The 25327-nt window shown below is 43.3% G+C and overlaps 1 protein-coding gene across 1 annotated transcript; it reads right to left on the bottom strand.

The window, feature by feature from the left end:
• Positions 1-22431: 22431 nt before the first annotated feature.
• On the bottom strand, positions 22432-24789 carry LOC145389560 (zinc finger MYM-type protein 1-like). The gene has a single exon (XM_080264821.1). It carries the CDS (start codon positions 24787-24789, stop codon positions 22432-22434), a length of 2358 nt encoding a protein of 785 aa, XP_080120947.1.
• Positions 24790-25327: the final 538 nt, after the last annotated feature.

The raw sequence follows: 25327 nt of genomic DNA, 5'->3' as shown, positions 1-25327 counted from the left end.
AGAAGTGGGATAGATTTTGTTTGAAGGATCGGGATTTTAGAGCTTTCTGAAGGTTGCGTGGATGAATTTGTTCTGCTGCAGTGATGACATAAATGGTGTCCTCCACCCCACGGCGCTCATGCTCATTATCCTTAATGGAAGGTTCTTCATATGTATCAAAGACAATGTCTACCCGTTTTGAAGGTTGAGCCAGGACTAACTTCAGGAAAAGCTCGTGAAAGTCCACCGTATGTTGGGGGTAGGTTTGGTGGAAGACAGTGAAGGAGGAAGTTACGATCAACTATGCTTGATTTTATTTTCACTGGGGAACCATGAACTGTTACTCTTTCCTTAAGGACTCTGAAAAGGTCGGCCTTCTTCCCATGCGCAATGGACACCATAGTGCCATCTGTCCGACACATAGTGAGAGGTACAGGAGTGAGAGGGTACTGCAGGAGGTATTCCAGGTCTACTTTCCTTTTTGCAGCGATGATGGCAATCCGTCCAAAGAGGTCCCTAGTACACCCGAGTTCCTTCACAAGTGGTTTGCTTGCCCGCTTGTTTCTTGCACCTTGGTCACCAAATGTCCTCAAGGAAATTTGGGTGATGGGCTTCTTGAATCTTTCAGCATCTTCCACACACTCTGAGATGAAATCATTATGCTTTTCTCTGCCTTTGCTCTCAATGTTAAGTAATGACTCAGAAATTTCAGCTGTAGCCGCTTTCCCTGTCTGAATATTAACAAGGAACTCTAATTTTACAGTGAATGGATTGGCAAAGTCTTGGTCGATCGTCTTTAGCTTAATTTTCTGAGGTCCTTGTTGTCACGTGCGATACGGCTTGGTGTTAGCTCTGCCTGCATGTCACCAGATTTACTCATTCCAGCCATTTCAAGGAATGCACTTATGAATCCAGCTCTGGCACCTTTGGTAGCACTCCATCGGAGACGGGCAGTGAAGTTGTTGGTGGAATCTGTGTAGCCTGTCATCCTTGATGCAGCATCTGCATTTATTGTTTGCTCAATAGTCAGATCTACCGGAATTCTGCTGAACTGATTTTCTGTTCTTCGGATACTGAAAAGTCCAGCGTTCAGCATTTCTTTTAGGCCTGGATGTGTGGAAGGTAGATTCATCAGATCAAGTTGATGCTTTGACATCCACCTGGCATAATTTTGTCGATTGGTCCCGAAAAAGATGTCAACTGCTTGAGTGAGTGCCCATGTGTACAGGTTGACATCACACTCTCTGACTGCTCTGTCGATGGTGTGGTACAGGTTGATTCTATTTATGTACTGCATGTAAAATCTGGCAGTTGGGCCATGCTTTCCATCAAGTGTTGACTGAGAGTAACGAGTATATTCATCAAAGAGCATGTTGAATTCTGAAGTGGTGCAGAGCTGATTCCTGCTCTCCTTCTTGTCTGATGCTGAGGATTTTAGGATATCACTGAGAGAGTCCACTTCATCTTGGTGCTCCCTGCAGAATTCACGGAAATGCAGTATCTGAAAGGCAAGTGCTAGCATTGGGTGTAAGCGTTTGCATCTATTGAAGTTCTTGCACTCCAAGAAACCTTTTAGTGACCCTGATGCGAGGACTTCAGCTTCAACTAACATTTCTGGCATTCCAGACTCCTTGATGATCTTTCCAATAGCTCTAAATAGGCACATCTGTACATGAAACACTCCAAACATACTGAATATGTTGTCAAACCTTGGTTGCTCAGTCATCTGTATCTTTATGGCCCTTGTGGCAACATCCAGGTCATATGTCACAACACCATATGGCTTTCCGCATTCCTCTGCACATTTCTGAGTAATACAAAAGAGTCTCCACAACAACATCACTACTTGTTGTGGATTGGCTGATGTTAGGCATGTAGAGGACTGACTGTTTTGGAAGATCATCTATGTAAGTTTGACCATTGAACCCAGTCCACATGGGAATACCTTCCATTCCCAGAGCATGCATCACCATCCATAAAAAGTCCAGCTTTCTTGATGGAACTGAGAGATCCATGTTGCTGCGGAAATCCTTGTTGTCACAGGAGAAGTCATTCATTCTTGGCTTTTTCCTGTAGGGTGGCAGGTCTTTATCTAGGACATCTAATTTCCTCCTCCTTTTCTTACCTTCCATCTTTGGCAGGGAAATGTCTTCTTTAGGTTTATCTTCATTCTGCCTACCTCTTTGTGGGGAGGGTTCTGTAGGGGGCGACCTGCTCTGAGTCTGATATAATATGCCTATTGTGTCATGCAAGGTGTCGGACCCTGATAGTGTGTGTGTTACTTCATCATAATTGTCAAAGGCCAAACCACACGGTACTCCAGAAACCATACCAGCTGGACAATTCAGCTGTCTGTCCAATATAGCATAGGCAAGATTGGTCTCAATTTCTTCAACAGCATGGTAGTTAAGAGAGTGTCCCATTCGGTTTAGAAGTGTAAGAATCTTCTTACTACCAGTAAGGGACTTCAGTGACAAACCCATCAATATATGCTTTCTCGGTTTCAGGTGACCATTCTTGACCAAAAAGAGTACATCCTGGCTCAAGGAATCAGAGCGGCGCATTACTGAGTCTGAATATTGTCCGGTTTTGGGTCCTCCAATTAGTGTCTGAAAGAAAGTCTTGACAAGTTCAGGAGGTTCTCCCTCACCATGGTTCACAGCTTCAACAGTTAGTGGATCTGGGAGTGGCTCTTTCGTAACAGCCTTTAGGGCCTGTCTGAGCTGTAAGGCAGCTTTTGTGATCTGACCCTCGGGAGATGATGTAAAGTCATACACTGTCTTGATGGAATCATACTCAATATCTGTGCTGTGGACAATCACCCCTTGCTGGCGGGACTCTGGAGAACGCAATAAAATTGTGCCCTGAAATTTTTTGGTCAAAAGATCTCCCAGATATTGTGGTTTGCTTACTGTAGGGACTACTTCAAGTTCTGTACAGAGATCTATATACTGTTCATAGATGGATGTAAGATGTTCAGGTCTTTGGCAATCAATGATGTTGTCTTTGACATATAAATAGATACAGTCAAGGGGGAACTTGGCACTAACACGTTCCTCAGCAACTGGTGGTAGATCATATCCTCTTGCCCTATCTGCCCTCCGTATGTGTAAGGATCGACAACTGTGGTGGAACTGGGCTTCTTTAGCTATTAGGTCAACTCCACTAATTTTGACTAGTACGTGTGATAGTTTGAGGATATTTGCTATCTCCATGATCTTTTCTTCTGCTTGCTTAGTTAGTAGTTTTCCTGGGAGCTCTTTTGTTCCATCTGGTCGTGTTTTAACCTTCTTGTCACAAAACAAACATGTACTGGGAAAAATACCCACCGTAGACTCTCTTCTACTAGTAGAGCTAATAGGGCTAACACACGCAGATGATGATGATGATGATGATTCGGAGCGCAAAATCTTTCTTTCTGGGCCTGAAGTGTCATGAATAGGCCTAGACACAGGTTGAATAGCAGTAAAATTCTGATAACATTTGCTGTGGTAGCCATCATCCTCTCCTGGGTCACTTGGTAACGCCTCAATAACTGCTCTGTACTTTGATGTTTGGAAGTTTTTGCACTGTTTCCTAGCTTCGGCAACACGTGTTACTACATTCCATTTGTCAGGTTCCCAGGGTAGAATCTTTGATTCAATGGGCAGAACATGTACAAGACATCTGGAGGGCACTGGCTGCTGGGTAGATTCTGTAAAAGAAAGACAAAAGGAATCATGTAGACTCCTTATGGTTAAACAATATCAATAATTTATGTCAGTTCTCATCAATAACCAATTTGTGACTGAAAAGAAAAGAATACGAGCTGAGTGATAAACATACCAGTATATTCTTCTCGTGCAGCCATTTTGAAACAGCGTCAGTCTTTAGTAGAAGGTCAGTGAATGTCATTTTTAACTAATGAACTTTGGACATGTTACGTAAAGTCATCTACCAACACGAGCTTCAACTTTGTTCTCCAAAGTGTAACCGATATGCTTTTGGGCCCTCAACAAGAACCTTTCTAATATAAAAACGCCTGATACTATTGCTTCTTAAGTTGCTTTTTTCTATTAGGAATGCAAAAGATATGATCAAAGTAAGTTATAGGATTGATCTCCAAGTTCCTAATATAATCTGTTTTAGGCCAATTGACACCATAACTCACCTTTCTTAAACAAAAATGCCAGGGAATATATTTTCTTAAGTGATGTATTTTGGATAAGGTATGTAAGGTCATTCACCAGTATGAGTTTCAACCTTGTTCTCAGAAGTGTAATTAAAAACCTATTGAACCCTCCTAAAGAACCTGTCTTAAATGGAAACCCCTGAAAATATTGTTTCTTAAGCTGGTTATTTTAAATTAGGGATGCAAAAGATATAAGCAATATGAAATTCATCTTTGTTCTCTGAAATGTAATTACAACCTATTTTTGACCCTAACTGACCTTTCTTAAACAATAATGCCAGGGAATATATTTTCTTAAGTGATGTATTTTGGATAAGGTATGTAAGGTCATTCACCAGTATGAGTTTCAACCTTGTTCTCGGAAGTGTAATTAAAAACCTATTGAACCCTCCAAATGAACCCTTCTTAAATGGAAACCCCTGAAATTTTGTTTTCTTAAGTTGCATATTTCAACTCAGTAGTATAATGGTATTGATCCATGTTATTTTCAGTCTTGTTCACCAAAGTGTAAATAAAGGCCTATTTTTTGGGGGGCTTGGGGGCCTGCCCCCTCTAAACCCCAGGAATGTTGAACTTAAGAAATGTTTTTTTTTTTTTCATTCCCATATTAGTAGCAGCCGATCAACATTATCAAACCTTTCGTTCCCAAAAGTGTAAATGAACTCCAGTGGGCTCCCTGACTATATGAAACCTATGTCACTTGGCACTGCGTCGGGAGTGTTTGTAAAGATATTATTGACTGACTTTAGTAAGTGGTTTGTGAGAACTGGTATGTATGTATATGCACTTGAATGTCCACACGTACTTGCTGCTTCTATCTATCTGCCTATCTATCTATCCATCATGCTATCTATTATGATTTGTGATTATAATATGGAGTCCTGGCATATACACGCTACGTCTCCAATCCTGGCTGAAAGAATTAGAGGGTGTCAGTGTGGGTAGCACACACGTCTACATGTGTATTTATTCACACGTACACACACACATCCTACTCTACATATTCTATTCACACACATGGTACTCTGTATGTGTATTCTGTTAACACATACAAACACACGCACACACACACACTACCCTATGTCTGTCCTGGCCTGAATGTAAGTGTAGTCTATTCATAAACCCACACACATAAACAACTACTCTGTGTGTCTTGGCCTTTGTGTGTATGCATGTGGATATCAGCCAAGTACACACGTTTGCACACACACACACACACACACACACACATACACACACACATTACTGTCCTGGCCTTTGTGTGTGCATGTGGGCATTACTCAAGTACACACAGCTTCAAGCGCACACGCACATGAACACACACACACACACACACACACACACACACACACAAAACCACGTCCACCTCGTGCGATACTTGGCTTTGGAAGGACCGACCAACAAAAGACCGCAATGCATAAACCACTTTTACAATGCAGTAAATTTAGGCGTTTCGACAGGGACCAAGACTTTTACGAGAGAGTGAAATAGGGAGAGAAAGACTGAAGCCAAGACGCAGGTCACAGAATCAGATGGGAGGAGGGGGTTGTGTTTATAACGTTTTCTGAATCTTATTTTAGGCCAGTTGCGCCTAACCTATCCATATTTGCTGGAACTGAACCTGGCCTAACCTCGAGTGACCTAATTCAACCTCAAATAACCCAAACTAATCTAACTTAACCTCACCTAACCCAGTCTAATTGTATTTAACCTCACTATCTCACGTAACCTCCCCATACCTAAACTAACTAATTCTGACGCAGCCTGACCGCATCTAACCCTGCCTAATCCTACCCAGTCTCACTTAACCATACCATACCCGACTTAACGAAACCCACTCAAGCCTCAAATAACCTAATCCAACCGAACCTAACCCAGCCTAACCCAACCCAATAGAACCCGACCCAAAATATATCAAAACCGAGCTATTTTAAAGCAATCTAACCTAATCCGTCTATGTCTAGTCGATCTGAACCCAACCCAACCAAAAATTACCTAATCAGACCAAACCCTGCCCAAAGTGACCTAACCTAACTTTCGGTCGCCTATAAAATCGCTTTATAAGAAATTATGCTCTCTGAAACTCTACGGGTGTAACAGTCCAAGTTTCGCCGGTTCTTTGTACAAGTATAAGTTTGTGTGTGTGTGTGTGTGTATCTGTGTGTGTGTGTGTGTGTCTTGATTTGTGTGTGTGTATGCAGGAGAGCCTGTGTATGCGTCGTGGAGGGACACTGCGTTTGGAGGGATGGCCGAGTTCATAGTGATCCTTTGTGGATGGAGTTTGGGTATGTATGTTAATAAATATGTCTGTGTGTGTGTATGGGGGGGGGGGAAATATAGCAGTGTCTAAGGTGAATCTGCAGCATGTGTGTAAGAGCAGTAGTGTTTGGGACGGTGTGGCCTTATGTGTTCAGGGAGAGCTGCATGTACGAAGGCTTATATGTTTTTATGCTCTCGAGTTCCTTTTTCTTTCTTTTTTTTTCCACAGTGTTGTAGTTCTCATTGGCTGTTTTGTGTTTGGTTTTTGTGCTCTCTCTCTCTCTCTCTCTCTCTCTCTCTCTCTCTCTCTCTCTCTCTCTCTCTCTCTCTCTCTCTCCTCTTTGGGGTGTTTATGCTCCTCTCCTGAACAGCTGTCTTCCTGAACTAAATCAGACAGAAAGGTAACGAACTCTCTCCCATCCATGAAACTGAAACCAAACAATATTTCCCCATACATTTCAGCGTGTATGAGAGTTCTGAGTAGCCAAAATATATGTTTATGCTAAAAAAAGTTAGAATATAATATATTTCTTGAAATGTGAGGTGCATAGTCATTTTACAGCTCTGTCTTCTGTTCAATTGTTAAAATTTAAACAGAAAGTGTTGTATTTCACAGCTCTTCGCCTTACTTCAGAATGCAAAATATAGTGGGAGTGTAAATATACTTTGTTTACCTTGCTATCACTGTTCAGATTTCACTGCCTGACGTCTGTGTTGGTACCAGGACACTATCAAGCATTGTCTTGCCTTCCATGTATGCATTTCCTGCTTTCAAATCACTATTTTCCACTGCTTCTCATTAATAATCTTTAGTCTTCCTATCTTCCACATTTGCATTTCCTACTTCAATTCACCATCTTACACTTGGTCATTAAGTAACTTATTTTCTCCTTCCTCTTTCTTGCTCCCATCCTACGCACTCTTTCAGCCTCTTCCATTTTGGACTGAAAGAATCGTTCCATTTCGTCCACTTCCAAACCCCGCATCCTCTCAAGTTTACCTGATTCAGTTGCATGCACTCACCTCTGCATCATGTTCTCTGTCTCTGCCTCCTGCTCTCTGTCTCAGTCTCTCTCTCTGTCCTTCTACCTTTCTCCTTAACTGATTTCCTTTCCTCAGTTTTCCCTGTCCTTGCAACTGATCCAATCTCTCTTCCTCTAAATGTTCCTCTGCCGGTGCCTCTGTCTCTCTGTTAGTCTCTGCTTCCGTCTGTCTCTTTCTTTGTCTGTCTCGGCAGTTCCACTTAAGGCGAAGAGTTTTGAGATGTCATAAGTTGAATAAAATCTCCTGGTAGTTGCAATAATTAAATCTAGTAGACATCGTATTGAAGGGGTTCATTATAGTCTGGATACCGACAAGCAATTTTATTCATTTAGGAAGCAGACTTTCCTAATTGAAAGGGTGAGCTTTAGTGTTCATATCCCCCTCATTACTGTTAGGTCATCGGATTGAAGGTTAGATGTCATAAGGTTTTCGGGCATATTATATGTAACTCTTGAGAATTCCTAACACGTTTTCCATAGCGAATTATTTTGTACATTACACCTTGGTGTCATTCTCAAGGTTACTGATGGAAATTATATCTGTATCAGGAAACCATTTACTATGCTGGGTTGTAACCATATAACCAGATTTTGGCGCCTGGTGGGTTAATGGGTAATTGTGATGTTCCAATTGGATTGAGCTGGTGAAGGTTTATATCTAAGGGGTGGTTGGGGTTGATTGCTTATGTAATGCCACTCAGGAATGAGTGAGGCTGGTCACTCTCATCTTAAATGTCCGGACCAGTTGCCTAGCCCCGGGCTCCTATGCTCCACATGGGGCAATCCAGGATTGGATGATGAATAGATGGATGAATTATTATTAAAAACATCTTGCATTTGGTATTGCCAAGTTATTTAACTCATGTTGTCTCCAGATGATAATGTTCTTGCTGCCAACAAGCTACTTTTGTTAATCAAGGTTTGAAAGGAAAGAACTAATGTATAGTATATTTTCAGGTGCGTGAGTTGACTGAGCCATGGAAACCGCCTACAGAGAGGGAGCAGGGGGGGAGAAGAAAGCCAAATTAATACCAACCAGCTGCCACGTTAATACCAGCCAGCTGCCTGGACAGGAAACCAGAAGTTCCCTTTCTCCTACGGTCCACTATCCTCCTCATTTGGCATAGGGAGTTGAGGGAGAAGGAAGAGGAGACAAAGGAAAAGGAAGGAATGGCGATGTAAATGAGAGCGGGTGATCAGTGAAATGGCAGGAGACAGGGTGACTTGGAGACAATTTGTTTGTGGCCACCCCTTACAGGATTAAGGCGTCCTGCTATAGGTAGACAGGTAGTGTAGATTTATTCAAACCAGAGACCAGTATCTCATTTTGGTGTATGTTTGATTTTTTGCTGAGCAGATAGATGATGACTGGATGACATTTGTATGGGGGAGTACATGATGAGGGTTGACAGCACTTATTTAACTTGAAAAGTTGGATGGATTATTGGATGGTTTTTATGAAATGCATGTGTGTGGATAGTTATGCCTGTGTTGTGGTATCAGGATTTCAGGGGCTTGAATGATGTGTGGGGATGTGGCCCATTAGGCATGCCATTGAGACTTAGAGTAGTTCTCGTTATTCTTAAAGTAGTTATTATTATTACTATTATTATTATTTGTGGTAGGTGGGGGCGCTCACCATCCACTCACTCGATGTAGTGCTGTTCTCGGGTGTCTGCCCTTTCCTCTCCTCCATCCTTCTTTCCTTCTATTCTCTTGTGTCTTTCTTTCCTTCATTCTTTCCTTGTCCTTCTGCCTACGGGTGACTTTACATTCCCTCTTCTGTCTTTCTTTCCTTCATTCTTTCCCCTTCCTTCAGCCTGTGGGTGACTACACTGAGTGACAAGTCAAATGGTTTCCTGTGCACCAGGAAACCATTTACTATGCTGGGTTGTAACCATATAACCAAATTTTGGCGCCTGGTGATTTAGTGGGTAATTATGATGTTCCAATTGGATTGAGCTGGTGAAGGTTTATATCCAAGGGGTGCTTGGGGTTGATTGCTTATGTAATGCCACTCAGGGATGAGTGAGGCTGGTCACTCTCATCTTAATTGTCGGGACCAATTGCCTAGCCCTGGGCTCCTATGCTCCACATGGGGCAATGTGCGATTGGATGATGGATAGATGGATGAATTATTATTAAAAACATCTTGCATTTGGTATTGCCAAGTTATTTAACTCATGTTGTCTCCAGATGATAATGTTCTTGCTGCCAACAAGCTACTTTTGTTAATCAAGGTTTGAAAGGAAAGAACTAATGTATAGTATATTTTCAGGTGTGTGAGTTGACTGAGCCATGGAAACCACCTACAGAGAGGGAGCAGGGGGGGAGAAGAAAGCCAAATTAATACCAACCAGCTGCCACGTTAATACCAGCCAGCTGCCTGGACAGGAAACCAGAAGTTCCCTTTCTCCTATGGTCCACCATCCTCCTCATTTGGCATAGGGAGTTGAGGGAGAAGGAAGGGGAGACTGAGGATAAGGTAGGAATGGAGAGGTATATGAGAGGGGGGGAGCAGTGAAATGGCAGGAGACAGGGCGACTTGGAGGCAATTTGTTTGTGGCCACCCCTTACAGGATTAAGGGGTCCGGCCATATGTAGACTGATAGTGTAGATTTATTCAAACCAGAGACCAGTATCTCATTTTGGTGTGTGTGAGATTTTTTGCTGAGCAGATAGATGATGATTGGATGACATTTGTATGGGGGCGTACATGATGAGGGTTAACAGCACTTATTTAACTTGAAAAGATTGGATGGATTATTGGATGGGTTTTATGAAATGCATGTGTTTCGTTTCCGTTTTCGTTTTTAAAGGCTCCAACATGCTTGCATGTGTCGGCCTTGGTCACCTAATGGCGTCTCTCCACGCTGCACGATCCATTGCAGCCTCCCTGTTCAGTCCCTTAACCCTAAGGTCGCACTTCATGACCTTGTCCCATGTCTTTCTCGGTCTACCCCTCATAACCCCACCCCCAATATTAACACTTCTCACCTTCCTCACCCAATTATCATCCCCCATCCTCTCCACATGTCCAAACCACCTCAAGCTACCTCTCCTCATCACAACACCAATACACTCCAGTCCCATCCTACCTCTCAACCCTTCCATTGTAAACCCAGCCCCTCCAGGCCTTGGACGCAGGGACGCACTGCACATCCACCTAATCATTGTCATTTCTGTATGTCTGAGCCGGCGAATGTCTTCCTCCTTCACTGCCCAGGTCTCACTGCCATACAGCATTACACTCCTAACACATGCTGCATACAAAGACCCCTTAGCACGTAGGGAGAGCCCTCTCAATGTCAGGAGAGGCAAGAGCTCCCTGAACTTCTTCCAACCACTTCTCACCCTAGCCACAGAGCTAGCTCCAGCCCCACCTCCAGCACACAACATGTCTCCCAAATAACAAAACTCCTCCACACACTCAAGAGATTCACCAGCAAGTTCAATCCTTTCACGTCTGACAATCTCTACCTGCTCACCGTGGCACACTGTACACATAAAATCAGCATTATCTCACAGTGTACCTCTGATACCACTACATCTCTTATGCACCCATTTATCACACACACCGCACAAGATTTAATTACTTCCCACGCCCTTATGGCAAACTGCACATGGCCACTCTCCCTCGTCTTTGACAGTACCTCCAACAACGCTAGATATCATCACTTTTGTTTTATCTGCATTTATCCTTAAACCCTTTTGCCCCATACCATCTCTGCACTTCCTAAACCTTTCCTCCGCCTCCCTTTCATTCTCTGCAATCAACACCAAATCATCAGCATACAACAACTCCCACGGGAGTCCGTTTCTAAAGTCACGTGAAAGGGCTTCAAGTACCACGATAAACAACATGGGACTCAAGACTGACCCCTGATGCACACCAACATTCACGGAAAACTCATCACTCAAATCTCCATTCACTCTCACCTGGGTGTGAGCACCCACATACATGGCCATTACCACCCTAACCAGCCACTCCTCCAAGCCAAGCTTTCTCATTGCCCACTTCACCACCTTTCTAGGGACTCTGTCAAAGGCTTTTTCCAAATCAACAAAAACGAAATAAAGATCCCTTCTCCTACCAATATATATTTTTCCTGAAGCTGTCGAACAATGAATATGGCATCAGTGGTCCCCCTGCCTGGCATAAACCCAAACTGCATCATCAATATTCACTCTTTCTCTAATCATACCTTCTAAAACTCTCTCCATTACCTTCATTATCTGATCTAAAAGCTTTATACCTCTGTAATTTCCTCTTTCCAGGGCATCACCCTTCCCTTTATACACATTTACAATTACACACTTCTGCCAATCATCTGGGACAACACACTCATAAATAATCCTATTTATCAGGTCAGTGACTAAACTCACCCCTATATCGCCTGAGACCTTCAACATTTCGGCAGTCAACCCAGACACACCTGCTGCCTTCCCCACCCTCATCCTGCCTATTGCCTCACTCACAGTAGCAGTATCAATCAAAGGCCAAGGGCTAGACACTGGATCTGCTGGCTCCAAACCTTCCCTGTCACAGTCAAACTCCTCATTCAACAACCGGTTATAATGCTCTCTCCATGCATCTTTAATATCCTCACTGTTCACCACTACCTTTCCTTCATCATTCTTCACACACTGCTCACCTATGATATCCTGATTATCCCTCTTCACTTGACCTGCCACCCTAAATATATTTTTCCTTTCCCCATGATTTAGGTTATCAAGTAATTGTCTCTGTGACTCAGACTTTGCCCTGTATACCTCTCTCCTAGCCCTACGCTTGGCAGCCAAATATTCCTCTTTGCTACCACCCTTCTTCCATTCCCGGAAAAGCCTTCTTTTCTCCTTAATTGCAGCTTCTACACCCTCATCCCATCACCAAGTTACTTTATTTCTTGGTGGTCCTCTTGTCCAGCCGCATGTTACATCAGTAACTCTCAAGAAATATTTCTTGAGGGCTCTGTACTGTTCATTAACGCCTCTGTCTTCAGCTCCCTGTTCAGCCACCACTCTCCTCAACTCGCTATAGAAGGCATCCCTTACTACTTGGTTTTTCAGCTTCCATATTTTCCTCCTAGGTACATAAGTCCTCTTTTTCATCACTTGTTCTTTAAGCACCATATCACAAATCAATAGTTTGTGCTGCTGCACACACTCCTCACTTCCTATAACTTTAACATCCCTCACTAACCTCCTATCGGCCCTCCTAACCAGAGAAAGTAATCTATCTGACTGCTATTTCCCCCAGACTCATACGTAATTAACCTACTGTCGCTTTTCCTAAAATATGTGTTGCACACAATCATGTCCGTTGCCTCCCCAAACTCGAGTATCCTTTCCCCTTCTGCATTCCTTAGACCATATGCATATCCCCCATGCACTCCTTCATAACCTTGTGCTGCTTCACCTACATGACCATTTAAGTCCTCTCCCAAAGTCACTATCTCATCATCCCGCATACCACCCACTACACGTATTAAATCATCCCAAAATCTATCTTTCTCTGATTCATCCAATCCTGCCTGTGGAGCATATGCCAATATAATCACAGCTATCTTTCTTTCTAACAGAATTTTCACTACCAATATCCTATCGCTTACTCTCAAAACATTTATAACATATTCCACCCATTTCTCCGCAACCATCACACCAACACCTCCATATCCGTCTGTCCCCCCCTGCCAAAACAACTTATAGCAACAGTCCTTCCCAACAATCTCTCTGGCTGATCCACCCCTGTACCGGACTTCCTGCCAACACGCCACATCCACCCACCTCCTACTGAATGCCTCAACGACTTCCCCTGCTCTTCCCCTCAAACTTCCCACGTTCCATGAACCCACCCTCATTCCCATGGGTGATTTACTGTCCTCAGGCTTGCTTTGAAACTTATTTTGTTTTGTCATCTTCAGTATTAATAAAGGGGGACAGACACAGCACAGGTCCCACTCACTGCACAGTCCCAGGTCCAGGCAATGGATCTGGGACCCCTAGCCCACCAGCTTACCAGTGGCTGTGGTAGTGGCCTCGGGGCACCCTGCCAGGACAGCTGCAGAGACACCCTCCAAGCGCGTCTTGGCACTGCAACTATCCCGCCATTATACACCCACTGATAGGGCAGCCTCCTGGGGCGCTGCTCCCAGGTTTGGGCCCCTCTCTATTGGGCGTAAGCGGCAGCCTGGGAACCGCAATGCCCTGTACCCTCTAGCACAGGCCTGAGCCCCATCTCGCCCTGGACCCATGATCTATGCCGGCGGAACCCCCGCCACGCCTCCCCCCAGAAGTCCGCCAGTAGGTAACGGGGGCGAAGTTTTCTGGCCGCATGCCCTTGCTGGCGCCAACCCCTGTAACGTAGTGGGATACGTTGTGTGAAATGTAGTGTGCATGTGGTGTAGTGCATAGATGATTAGAGGAAATGTTTGGGAGAGTATGCTGGTCTACTCTCCATGTTACTGTCACACTGAAAAGGTCAGCAAAGGGGGATGGTTAGATAGCTAGTGAAACAGGAGCTCCAGCTCTTCCTATCACCAGCATTCCCATTCCCATTCCCATTGGGAGTACTACCCTGTTCGGCCCGTGCTACCCTGTGTGTGGATAGTTATGCCTGTTTTGTATTATCAGAATTTCAGGGCCTTGAATGATGTGTGGGGATGCCTTCATTCTTTCCCCTTCCTTCAGCCTGTGGGTGACTACACTGAGTGACAAGTCAAATGGTTTCCTGTGCACCAGGAAACCATTTACTATGCTGGGTTGGAACCATATAGCCAAATTTTAGCGCCTGGTGATTTAGTGGGTAATTGTGATGTTCCAATTGGATTGAGCCGGTGAAGGTTTATATCCAAGGGGTGCTTGGGGTTGATTGCTTATGTAATGCCACTGTGGGATGAGTGAGGCTGGTCACTCTCATCATAATTGTCGGGACCAGTTACCTAGCCCCGGGCTCCTATGCTCCACATGGGGCAATGTAGGATTGGATGATGGATGGATGGATGAATTATTATTGAAAACATCTTGCATTTGGCATTGATAAGTTATTTAACTCATGTTGTCTCCAGATGATAATGTTCTTGCTGCCAACAAGCTACTTTTGTTAATCAAGGTTTGAAAGGAAAGAACTAATGTGTAGTATATTTTCAGGTGTGTGAGTTGACTGAGCCATGGAAACCGCCTACAGAGAGGGAGGAGGGGGGGGAGAAGAAAGCCAAATTAATACCAACCAGCTGCCACGTTAATACCAGCCAGCTGCCTGGACAGGAAACCAGAAGTTCTCTTTCTCCTACGGTCCACCATCCTCCTCATTTGGCATAGGGAGTTGAGGAAGAGGAGACTGAGGATAAGGTAGGAATGGAGAGGTATATGAGAGGGGGGGATCAGTGAAATGGCAGGAGACAGGGTTATTAAAGTACTTATTATTATTACGATTATTATTATTTGCGCAGTGGCAGTATCGTAACCAATGAGGTCTTGCCTAAGTGACGTATTTGTTGCTGCTGTAAAGCTCGAATTGGGAAAAGTTTCAATACCATCTCAGCACTTCTTGGGCACCTCGGTTTGGATTACCTTTCCTAGAAGGGTAGTCAAGTCGTACCCCACCTGCTCGTGGTGACCTCGCAGACACCCTGTTTTTTTGTTTTTTTTTCCATTTCTGTTTTTTTTTGCTTTTTTTTCCTTCGGTTTTCTTTTTTTCCTCCTAAATTAGGGTGACACAAACGGGGGCGGCGCTACCCGGGTTTTTCCCGGGTAGTATTGTATATACTGTACGTTTTGCTGTTGTTGTCATTTTTGTTTTTTTTGTTCTCCTTTATCATGAGTAAACAACACCAGTGCCCTCGCTACAGTAGGTCTGTAGCAAAAAGTGCACAAGCACTGAAGTGCGCCTACTGCAGCGAGTGGATTCACATAGCTTGTGAAAATTTGGATGCAGGCGACTATCCATTCATGAAGAGGAGCCACCAGCTGGGCTTTCGCTGGCTGTGTAGCCAGTGTGTTGCACCAGCAGACGAGGTCTTGGCTGGTGGAGGAAGTAGTACCAAGAAGGAGTATGAAGATAAAGTTATTGGGCCAATCTTTCAAGCAATCAGAGACGTATCAAATAGACTGGAGGCACTAGAGACCAAGGTCTCATCACCTGTGGCGGTCACACAAGATCAGGCCAAGTCATTTGCGGATGCTGTTCGTGGGTCTCTCGTGGGGGGAGGGAAGGATCTGCCTGGGGGCGTGATTGAGATCAGTGCTCATGGCCAGAAAAAATCCATTCATAGTCAGCATGTACTGATTGTGAAACCAGAGAGTGGCGCTAGTGCCCTGACAAATCAGATGGGACCAGAAGACATCAGAGGCGTACTTAACTCGGTACCGGTTGACGGCTGCCTTAAGACCAAGGCTGGTGGGCTGGTAATGAAGTTTCCGTCAGCTGAGGCCAAGAGAGAAGCAACTGGGGTGCTGACTGATCATTTTGGCTCTGAGGGCACTTTTTGCATATCAGAGCCAAAGAAAATGTTGCCTAAAATGACCGTGACAGGCCTTTCCTCTTCCTTGGATGACTCTGACATCATCCCAAATATTCTGAGAAAAAACAATAAAATTAAGATGCTTGTTGATTGGGGTTGTACCCTCAACCTTCTCTTCACAAGGACAAAGAATGACACCAAAACTGCTGTCTTGAAGATGTCGCCAGAGGTAAGATCCTCCATTGTAGAACAGGGCAATTACATCTATGTGGATCTTACAAGATGCCGTGCTTTCGATAGATTCTGGGTTACACAGTGTCATCACTGTCAAGGCTTTGGTCATACATTTGAGAGATGTTCTAGGAAAAGTGATGAACCTAAATGTGTCTTTTGTGCTGGAGCCCATAAATCTAAGGACTGTAGTAACAGAAATTCTCCCAAATGCATCAGCTGCTCCTCTTTAAGACAATAAGATGCTAATTCAAAGTCACAGGTGGTTGCCCATTTTGCTTCAAGTAGAGAATGTCCAATTATGATTTCTCATAGGAATAGATTGATTGAGAACACCAATTTTGACCATTCAAAAAACTGACTACATCCCTCTTGAACCAGTTAAGGATGGGTCTTTTAAATATTCGTTCCATCCGTAATAAGATAGACTATATTAATGAAACCCTAAATCAGCAAGAGCTTGACATATTGTGCTTGACTGAAACCTGGTTGTATGAGTCTGATATCGATATTATTCGTAATGCTTTGCCTAAGACACATTCTATTATTAGTATTCCCAGGCCTGCTGCTGATTATCCGGGAGGAGGCGTAGCATTCATCTATTCGGCAGCACTTGCAAACGTTTCTCTCATTGACTCAGACCTGACCCCATCATCATTTGAATTTATGGAAGTATTAATAAATTTCCATCAGAATACTATTAGAATTGCAATTGTCTGTCGACCAGGTCATCCGGGCAGAGATCGAGGTTTTATGGAGGAGTTTGGGCAGTTTCTTGAAGGGTTTTCTCTTAGACCTGGAGGACTTCTTGTTTGTGGTGATTTCAATTATTGGGTTGACAGTCCAGAGTCAAAACTATTTTCTTCAGAATTCCTTGAGTTGATCACCCAGAACAATTTTTTCAATCATGTGAGTAATCCAACTCATGTCTCAGGACATGTCCTTGACTTGATCTTGTCCCCTGTTGGTTGCAGGCGCGTATCAGATGTGGAGGTTGACTCATTTGACCCCCTCATCTCTGATCATGCTCTGATCACTCTTAGTTTTGGTGTCCCGAAATCCCCTTCATATAAGAAGGTCATCAGGTTCAGAAATTACAACAATGTTGACCGCCAGTTGATGTGTTTTGAAATTGATCAATGTTTAAACTCCATCGATTCTTCAAGTCTTTCTTCTGGTGAATTGGTTGATATTTACAACAACGAGCTCAGGTCAATTTTTGACCATTATTGTCCTGAGGTAGTAAAAACAATCACTGTACGTGATAATTCTCCGTGGTATGGTCCATCCATTAATTCTTTGCATAGACAACGTAGAAGGACAGAGCGTGAGTGGCGCTTGCAACGGACTGAAGTAACTCGTTTGCGTTATGTTTTTGCGAGAAGAGCAGTCGTTCACACTGTAAAAGCCCAAAAGGCTAGGTATTATCAAAATAAAGTTGATTCATGTGGTGGTGATCAAAAAAAATTGTCTGCAGTTGTGAACAATTTGGTTGGTCGGAGGAATGTAATTGTTAAACCAACTTCTTTATCTGATGTCCAATTGGCTTCTGATTTTGCTTCATTTTTTACAAGTAAGATATCTCGCATAAGAAGTGATTTAGATAGCAGTCCTCCTAGTGAAGCGTACTCAGTTGACTTCCAGCCACGGTGCACCGGGGATCATTTGCTTTCAACATTTCATCCACTGGATGTAAACAAAGTCAAATGTTACATCAGAGAACTTAATAAAACATTTTGCTCACTCGATCCATGTAACATGTCACAACTGCCTGATGTGTATGAGCACGCTGCAGACTTTATCTGCAACATAATAAATAGATGCTTCTTAGAAAGTAATTTTGTGCAGTCTGAGAAACGTGCTTTGCTTAGGCCCCTAATTAAGAAACTTGGCCTTGATGTCGAGAGCATGACAAATTATCGTCCTGTCTCTAACCTGTCTTTTTTATCCAAGATTATTGAGCGGGCCATACTCGATCAACTTGTGCCACTACTGGAACACAACAGAGTTGTTCCTGTTGTTCAATCAGCATACAGAAAATACCATTCGACTGAAACTGCACTAACAAGGATTCAGAGCGACTTGGTGGCAAACACTTGTAGTGGGATGTCCTCTCTCCTAGTTCTTTTGGATCTGTCTGCAGCTTTTGATACAGTAGATCATAAACTATTGTTGGATGATCTGTATTTTTATGGCATTCGTGATAGTGCCCTTTTGCTCCTTAAGTCGTATCTGTTGGACAGATCTCAGAGAGTGGTTGTTGATTACGCTAGCTCTGATTCTGCTCCTCTTCTATTTGGAGTCCCTCAAGGATCAGTTTTGGGTCCAATTCTATTTACTATCTACATAAGTAGTTTATCGTCTCTACTTGATGCTCATGATGTGTCCTATCATTTTTATGCTGATGACACCCAGCTCTATGTTAAGATGTCAGATATCAACAATACTAAGATAAAGTTTGAATCTCTAATGTCTGATATTAAGATTTGGATGGCTAAGAGGAAACTTAAGCTGAATGATGGTAAAACTGAGATCATCATCATTAGAGGAAACAGAAGGGGTGATGAGAATGACAATGCCCTGGCTTTGAACATTGGCGTGTCACAGCTGCATCCAGTCAGTTCTGTTCGAAATTTGGGTGTTTATTTTAATTCTAAGTTAAATTACAAAGAACACATTAATCAGGTTGTAAGAGGGTGTAACTTGCATATCAGGAATCTGTACTCTGTGAAAAGATTCCTGAATAGACAGTTCCTCTTAACATTGGTCCATGCAGTGGTCTTGTCTCGTGTTGATTATTGTAATTCACTGTGGGTTGGTCTTCCAAATAATATACTAACAAAAGTTCAGTCTGTGTTGAACAGGGCGGCACGGCTTATCTTTGGTCTCCCCCCGAGAACCTCAACTACCCCGTTTCTGATTGAGTTGCATTGGTTACCAGTAAAGGCTAGAATTGAATTTAAACTGTGTCTTATTACATTCAAGGTTCTTAAGTTTGGTGAACCGAAGTATCTTGCTGAATTGTTAAAACTCCCATCGACACGCCCGGGTGTGATGTTACGCAGTGAAGATGATTCCTTGTGTCTTGATGAGCCAGGAGCCATTCACCAGTCATCTTTCTCTGATCGTTCTTTTGCATATAGAGCCCCTAGATTATATAACAGATTGCCATTGTCCATAAGATAACTCTCTACTGTTGAATCCTTTAAGAGACAGCTGAAAGCCTTTCTTTTTTCAAAATGCTACGACCTGGAGAGAGGTACTATGACGGATGATTATAGGGTTTAATTTTTGCCACTTTCATGTATATATGATGTAGCTTGTATTATATACAAGAAATGGCACAATTCTTGTAATTGTAAAAATAATGTATGTGTGTCGAGCGCTAGTGAATTCCCAAAAGGAAGAACTGGCGCTTTTGAGAAACAAAAGGCCAGATTATTATTATTATTATTATTATTAGGTGGGAGCGCTCACCATCCACTCACTCGATGTAGAGCTGCTCTCGAGGGTTTGCCCTTTCCTCTCCTCCATCCTTCTTTCCTTCCATCCTCTTCTCTCTTTCTTTCCTTAATTCTTTCCTCATCCTTCTGCTTACAGGTGACTTTACACCCCTCTTCTGTCTTTCTTTCCTTCATTCTTTCCCCTTCCTTCTGCCTGTGGGTGACTCTACACTGAGTGACAAGCCAAATGGTTTCCTGTACACCAGGGAAATATTTACCGTGCTGGATGGTAATCATAGGTAGTTCTTAGGCTGATGAGGACTATGAGGAGTTCAAGTATAAGCAGATGAGACTACGTGGTTCAGAAGCTGATGAAGGCTATGAGAAGACCATGAATGATTTGAGAGAGTTGTCATTGTATAATCAGACAGGACGTGTGCGACTCCCTTTATGGTGTGTGTAATCAGCAGTAAAAAGCCTTGCACGAGGGAGGTAGGAAGCTTAAAACATGCTCTTGACAAATTACCAATAGCAGGAGTGTAATAGATAATATACACCCTTGCACGAGAGGGAAGTAGGAGGCACTGAGATATCTATTAACGCTTGCCATAAAAGACTGAACCTGAGTCTGTTATCTCGCAGCCACATACGAAAAGACATAAAACAAGGCATATCCAACGACTTTCAGTACAGCAACGTCTTCAAGCTTATTCTTACTTCATACGATTTAATTCAACTTGGACAACGTATCTGCTAATGAAACTTGGGCAGGATATCTGGTACACAAGGCTGTATCTACTACAGTTTTTCTAATTCCAGTATTTTCCACGACGCTGTTATACAATCGTCCACAGAGCGAAATAAACTGAAAACATTTTCTGTATTCCGGAAGAAGCAATCGTATCTATAAAAGGAACTGTTCTTAAGCAGTTCACCTTTAGTCACACGAGACACAAGACATACAAGCATATAAAGCTGCAGTAACACAAAGCACAAACAAAATATATAAAACAGACGAATAACGGAGCACCAGATACAGAAAACACATGGAACACGAAGCAAACAAACACACACACACACACACACACACACACACACACACACATGTATACATAAAATATTCACACATTCACTCACACGTTCACTAGGCAAGCATATATATAAAAAAAAATGTTAGTGTACACCATGCATGAGATAACATGTACGTGCAGAGATATTCGCAAATTGGAATGACAATTCTTTATGCCTTATTCTGAGAGAAATCCACATTTATAATATTAGTTTTATGTAGCCATATAATGTGCAGTTATAGTAATCATTCCATTTTCCTTGCAGGGACAGTGTGTACCGTCCTCCTCTGTTTTCACCCATCTCAGGATCTTTGGTGAGTACAATGAATATTGAGAAAACTACTCCATTATATAGCACAGTACCTAGTATGTAAGTAATTGATTTATAATAAGTTAATTCTGATAAATATGATGAGTATGCCATTAGTTCGTCCATACATACTTAGATATTTGGGTTTATATATCAACATAGGAACTAGATGAGAGTTGTGTTGTCCTGGTTATAACCCATAAAGTACATGTATAAGATATCGTTACAGTACGTCTTAATTCTGATCAGTGTGACAGATATGCCATTAATTCAGACATTATGTTAAGCATTTGGAAGCTTCCGGTGTTGCTGTTTGCTGATGATACAGTATTGTTGAGTGAAGATGAATGAGAGTTGCAAGGTTTGGTGAATGAATTTGGGACAGTGTGTAGGAGGAGGAATCTGAAAGTTCTATCTATCTATCTATTGCCAGACGCCTCAATCCCGTTTGGGGTGGCCACAAACAAATCGCCTCCAAGTCGCCCTGTCCCCCGCCATTTCACTGCCCTGCTCCCAACTCACACCCCCCTCTCTCATATACCTCTCCACCCCATCCCTCCATCTCATCCTCAGCCTCCCCCTCTCTCTTCCCCCCTCCACCTCACTCACATACACTCTCTTCGTCAGTCTTTCACCGTCCATCCTCTCCACATGGCCAAACCACCTCAGTGTGTTCCTCATAACGCTTCCTATCACATCCACATCAACACCACAACGCTCCTTTATATCCTCATTCGTCAGCCTGTCTCTCCATGTGACTCCACAGGCTTCTCTTAAATAACTCATTTCCACTGCTCTCACTCTTGACTTGTGTCCTTCCAACAACATCCAAGCTTCACTTCCATACGTTAGAGTTGGTATCACAATACTGTCATGCAGTGGCGGCGCCAGGAAATTTTCATTGGGGGGGCTGAGGAGGGGCTGGGGTAAAATGTGGGGGGGCTTCACAAAATGTCATCAAACTGAAGTGTTGATGGAAAATTGGTATGTACATATTCATAATATCCGAATGTACTGAGGTTCATTTTAGACACCTGTACTCTTTGAAACTGCGGTGTTAATGTATAACATTTCTTATCTCATCAAAAATTCTGCCAAATGAAAGACATAAAACTAGCAAGGAAATTCAGATTAATGTATACGCAACATCTATCTATCTATCTATAGCCCGACGCCCTAATCCCGCAAAGGGTGGCCGCAGACTAAACGCCTCCAAGTCACTCTGTCACCCACCATTTGACTCCCCTCCCCCCAACTCACCCCCCCCCCTCCCTCATATACCTCTCAACTCCATCCCTCCACCTCATCCTCGTTTATTCCATAAGATTGAAGTTTAACTCAATTAATTTAGACATCATGTGTAAGCAAGCAGTTAACATGACAGAAAAAAATTCTATGTAATGAAGTTGATACAATCTGAAGAATCAGAAGAATTTTTAAATCAAGGTGTAACGACTGTCACGTTACTTTAAAACTATGCGCCTGTTCTGGTGATTGGCAGCAAATGTGTCTATAATGGCATCAATGTTCAGCTGTTTAGCCCTCCTAGAATTAATTGATATTACAGCAAGGTTGCTGGTGCAGTTGTTGCCACTGCTGTTCCTCAAGTATGTCTTGAGGAGTTTCAGACATGAGAAGCTCCTCTCACAGGCAGCTGAGGTGACAGGGAGGGTCACTGCAATGCATACAAGTTTATACAGATCTATAAAGGCATCCTTGTATGGCTCCAGCATGGCTGCGAGCTCAAGTGGTGTGGACACTTCCAGGCCATTGTCTCTCTTCCTAGCTATTAGTCTTGTCAATTGGTGGACCTTCACTGCAAGATCACCCTCTGCCACTCCATAATTGGCTGCCATTCCTGACAGCGCTTTTTTGTTCAGAAATGTAATGTGCTTAGGATTCAAGGCAGCAGCACCCATCAGAACATTACAGGCATCAGATGAAAATCGCCTGCTCAGCTCATTGAGCATTCTATCTGTGATGGCATAGAAGGTCCTTCTCCTGGCATCTGGTATAGCTCCATCCCTCTGACCTGTACTGGATGTTATGATGAATTCATCCAGGTGTCTGGGAGCAGATCGTTGTCTACCTGGACGCTCAGTCTCAGTGCGTATCCCAACTACCTTGCACAAATCCTCAGCAGCCTCCTCTAACTCCTTCCAGGCAGCTTCAGTCCTCATTTCTGTCAGTCCAGACATGACAGACTGCATCAAGTCCTCTGCAGAGGCCAGCTGAAGGTCATGTGACTGGAGGTGGTTTGACAGTTGTTTGGTCATCAGTAACACTTTTTCCATGGCCATCAGAATTGTCACAAATTGCTGATCTAGCAGGATGCACAGGCCCTTTGCCTCAGTGGCTCTGTGTGCATTGTCTCCCTCCATGAGACGTTTCAAGGTTGTCACTATGGCAGGTAGGGTTCTTTTCACTGCCAGACAAGCAGCATGTTGGAAGGTCCATCTTGTGTCAGACAGTTGCTTCAACTCTATGTGCTGCCTTGTGGGATTTAATTCTTTTTGCACCTTTATAAATTCTTCATGTACTACTGACATAGAGAAGAACTTGTACAAACTCTGTATAGCCACAAAAAACTCTGCTGCAGCCTGGATATTGTGTACACAATCAACGAGCACAAGGTTGAGCCTGTGAGCATAACAGTGGACATACACAGCCTGTGGTACCTTTCTCCTAAACCTCTCCTGTATACCACTGATGTGCCCTGACATGACTGCAGCTCCATCGTAGCACTGGCCAATGCAGGCGTTGTGGTCAGTACCACATTTGGCCAGGGTCTCCAAGATCTTGTTGAGCAATGAGTCTGCATCCAGACCCTCGGCTGCTGTGAAGTCAAGGAACACCTCATGAAGGCTCTGTTTGTGGAGATACCTCACCACAATGGACAGCTGTTCTTGTTTGCTGACATCCTTGGTCTCATCCACCATTAGGGCAAAATGCTCTGCTCTTAGGACCTCGTTGCTGATGTCCTCTCTGATTATTGAAGCTATGATGGCGAGCAGTTCATTTTGGATATCGTGGTGCGTATATTTAGCATTGCCAGGACCACCACTCAGTTTCTTTTTGACAATGTCATCATACCTGGAAATCAGGTCCAGCAGTTCCAGGAAGTTACCTTTGTTGCCAGAATCAGTGTCTTCCTTGTGACCTCTTTGGGCAACATTTTGGCAGGCTGTGTAGAGCAGTATGTCTATTACTGCTCTAATGTAATGTCTGTTTTCCTTTACAGTTTTTTCATGGTTGGTATTAAAAGCATGTAGGATCCTAGAACCTGTTGTTTTCTGCATCTTAAACTCTGCCCAAGCTTGCATAGAGAACTTGTGTCCTGCTGAATTATCATGAGACTTCAGAGATGAGGTTGCCTTCTTCCAGTTCCGAAAGCCGTCATGGGTGAAGGACTTCTCACATTTGCTTAAGTGTACATGACCGAAATGACGACATGCAAAGCAGAATGCAGCATCTAGGGTCGTGGAGTACTCCAGCCACGAATGATGATCACGCCAGTTCTTGTTGAATGACCTTGACTGGCCACTGTATTCTGTGGCTGGGTATCTCTTCAAGTCTGGACAGGTGGGACCACTATCTGGAAGCTGGCTCAGGTCCTTGGGTCCAGGTAGTAGTTTCTCACCATGGGTGTGAGAAGTGCCCTCTTGTGGCTGGGGTTCTGCACTAGCCTCACCTAGTAAGGCTGCAGACTCACAATCACGATCACCACTGTCCAGGTCCTCATTAACAGCAGGTGTGTCTGTAGGAGGATCATCATCTCGCAGCCTCTTCTTGGGAATCTTGGGTAACAGGTAGCGTTCCATAATCAAACCGGCCTATGTGATCAAATATGATAAACCACCATCAGTTACTTTCATAAACAGGGAAAACAGCATAAACAAGCACACAGATCACAGAAGCATAAAACTGCATATTAGCATTACAACAGACCAGATATTTTCACACTATTTTATTCTTCCTTCCACAGCTTCTTATAATCTTATAGTAGCCTATATACATTTGTAAGTAGAAAAAAATCAACTTACACCATACCTGTAAATCAGTGCAAGACGAAAACCACAACTAATAAGCTCAGCTGCTCAGTAATTCAGTGTCTACTGCACTAAGCAATTAACAGCCAACAGACTCGGAGATCTACACACAACCGCGTCGCGTGGTAGACTGGTCTGGTAGCTGACAGGAATCGAACAGGAATGGCTCATCGTGCACTCGATTCGTTAATGCTGGGCTAGGCTAGGAGCCTAGGACCATGTAGGCCCTATAGCAGTGTGAATCCTTTACTTCATTTTAATCAAATATATTCAAATTTATTAACTTCCTGCCTCGAATTATGACATAATC

The sequence above is a fragment of the Coenobita brevimanus genome, unplaced genomic scaffold, assembly GCF_032717465.1.
Source record: "Coenobita brevimanus isolate Jiangsu-jjx unplaced genomic scaffold, ASM3271746v2 jjx.HiC_scaffold_128, whole genome shotgun sequence".
Taxonomy (NCBI): domain Eukaryota; kingdom Metazoa; phylum Arthropoda; class Malacostraca; order Decapoda; family Coenobitidae; genus Coenobita; species Coenobita brevimanus.
The sequence above is the reverse complement of the archived record's forward strand: the minus strand, read 5'-3'. Positions and strand labels throughout refer to the sequence as shown.